The sequence below is a fragment of the Nyctibius grandis genome, chromosome 2, assembly GCF_013368605.1.
Source record: "Nyctibius grandis isolate bNycGra1 chromosome 2, bNycGra1.pri, whole genome shotgun sequence".
In the NCBI taxonomy this organism is placed as follows: Eukaryota; Metazoa; Chordata; class Aves; order Nyctibiiformes; family Nyctibiidae; genus Nyctibius; species Nyctibius grandis.
The window spans coordinates 123,304,255-123,306,963 of NC_090659.1; the positions used below are offsets into that span (position 1 = coordinate 123,304,255).

At 44.1% G+C, this 2,709-nt stretch overlaps 1 protein-coding gene across 1 annotated transcript; it reads left to right on the forward strand.

Moving 5' to 3' along the window:
• The first annotated feature begins 1,319 nt into the window (after positions 1-1,319).
• KCTD21 (potassium channel tetramerization domain containing 21) lies at positions 1,320-2,102 on the forward strand. The gene has a single exon (XM_068395506.1). It carries the CDS (start codon positions 1,320-1,322, stop codon positions 2,100-2,102), a length of 783 nt encoding a protein of 260 aa, XP_068251607.1.
• The last annotated feature ends 607 nt before the right edge of the window (positions 2,103-2,709 follow it).

The window sequence follows — 2,709 nt, forward strand, 5'->3', positions numbered from 1 at the left end:
TACATTCTTCCTATCTGTATTTTGCTGTGACTCCAGAGCTGATAATAGTGTCATAGTGTCTATGATTATTGCACAACTAGTTAGGAAAATGCCTGCACTTCAGTTTAATTTGAAGGGAGCTGCTTGGCAGCTTTCTGTTGAATGGTCATAGTTACTCCAGCAAGAGCTACCCCCTACCTCTGCAAACAACCACTGATGGGTTTTCTGGTGATTAAGTCAACAGTAAAACTGGGAATGAACTGTTGATTGATTGGGATTCAGCAAACAAGGGAAAACAGATTTGCAGGTCCTCAGCTAGCAGGAATGAGGGCCCAGCTTTTCAAGGTAGCTGAGCTGATGTGCAATGGAAAGAGCTACGTAGTTCCTTCCTCTTCCCTTGCACCAGCCCTGGCATTCATCTGGTTCCAAGATGTAGCAGAAACATATCCTGAATAGAAAATTATGGTTTTTCTCCCTAAACTGGCTCACTGTGGGGTCAGATAAGTGCCAGAGCTGGCATAAGGGAGGAGGAAGGTATGGTGGAGGGCAAAGGGAGGTACGTCCCTTCCAGAGGCAGTGATGCACCATAAAATCACATCCTCTGTTCAACTCAACTGATTGCAGAGGAGTTGAGTGGAAACTGCATCAACTGGGATATGGCCCTAATTAATTAGGAAATGTTTTCTAAGGTAAAGCACGGTGGAAGGACAAAGCTTGATGATTTTTTTTACTGAATGGAACCTCAGACTGTTGCGTGCTCATGGCAGCACTGCTCACTGGCTCCCTGCTAAGATGTCTGCTCTCAAATGTGTGTCAAGGGATCCTGCTGCAACAGCTTTGTTGCTTTAATTATATCTTCAGATACCATGGGAGATGTTGGGATGTGTCCAGTTCTTGTCCTGTCCTTTTTTTCCCCTTCTAAATTCTGTGTTCACAAGGGAGATGGGATCAGGTGAGCCCAGGACACAACTCTTGCTTTAAAGTCAGCAGTTGTTTTGCTGTAGGCATCCATGGGAGAGATTTTGCTTTTAGCATGACCGTAAAGTTTTGGAAGACTCAAGATTTCTGGCACTAAACTGGACTAAACAAAGTTCTGTTCAAGTCTGTTAGGAGAAAAAATATCCTTACGCTTGTTCTCAAGATGCAACCTCAAAAAGTAATTCTCCACTTCTAATTTCCATGATGAATTCTTGCCATGTAGTTACCCTTATATATTTAGGACTCCTTATCTCTGTAGTTCAACCTTTCAAACAGGTAAATGCAGCTAAATGTGTGGTGGTGGATTATTTTTTTTATTTCTTTTTTTTTAGAATTAGTCCCAGCATCGTGACTTTTCCATCATGTCAGAACCCATCACGCTCAATGTTGGAGGAAAACTCTATACCACCTCTCTGTCCACCCTGACTAGCTTTCCAGACTCCATGCTGGGGGCCATGTTTAGTGGGAAGATCCCAACCAAGAAGGACAGCCAAGGCAACTGCTTTATCGACAGAGATGGCAAAATCTTCCGCTATATCCTGAACTTCTTACGAACTTCTCACTTGGACCTCCCCGAAGACTTTCAGGAAATGGGCTTACTTCGACGGGAGGTAGATTTTTATCAAATTCAGCCACTGATTGAGGCCTTGCAGGAGAAGGAGGTGGAGCTTTCTAAAGCGGAGAAGAATGCCATGCTCAACATCACCCTCGATCAGAAGACCCAGACTGTTCACTTCACCGTCCGAGAAGCACCCCAGATCTACAGCCTATCTTCCTCCAACATGGAAGTGTTCAGTGCTCGGATCTTCTCCACGTCATGTCTGTTCCTGAAGCTTCTCGGATCCAAACTTTACTATTGCTTCAATGGAAACCTCTCTTCAATATCCAGCTACCTGCAGGACCCCAACCATTTGACCTTGGACTGGGTTGCAAGTGTGGAAGGCCTCCCCGAAGAGGAGTACACCAGGCAGAACTTAAAGAGACTCTGGGTGGTGCCAGATAATAAGCAAATCAATAGTTTCCAGGTGTTTGTGGAAGAAGTGCTAAAAATAGCCATGAGTGATGGTTTCTGCATAGATTCTTCTCATCCGCATACTTCAGATTTCATGAATAATAAGATTATTCGCCTAATTCGGTACAAGTAGGAACGGCTGTTTATTATGGTGCCAGCATGGAAATAACACAGGTTAAGTGTTTCCCTTTAAAACACACTTACAGCCTAATTCAGAATCATGCTTATCTGGATTAAGAGTCACTAACAGGGAGATGGTTTTCCTTTAATGTATTTACCAATACGACCTTTCAGAATATGTCCATATTCTAGACTGAAGGAATATTGCCTAGCGCCTGAATTAAGGATTGGTTCTGTCTCTGCCTCCACCTCTGACCTGCTGTACAATTGTGGGGAAAAACACTTAATATCTGCCCTTCCTACGTTTTCCAGTTGGAAAATGGGAGTGATCCTTAACCTACATTGCAAGGAGATGTGAGGGTTCAGTAATCAAGGTTTGGAAAGTATCTGGAGATCAGATGCAGTGAAAGATGCCATGGAGCTGCAGTGCAGCGCACAGCCCTGGGGGCACATTTCCCATGTCTTGCCATATCACCCATGAAGAGCATCCAAGAAGCTTGGTTGGATCCGCAGAGAAGCCTCCCCACATGCACATACTCAATATAGCTGTAAAGGATGGTGCAAACTGCAAATGAGCAAGGGATTGTGTCTGTTTGGGTTCGACAAAGGATTTATGTCAC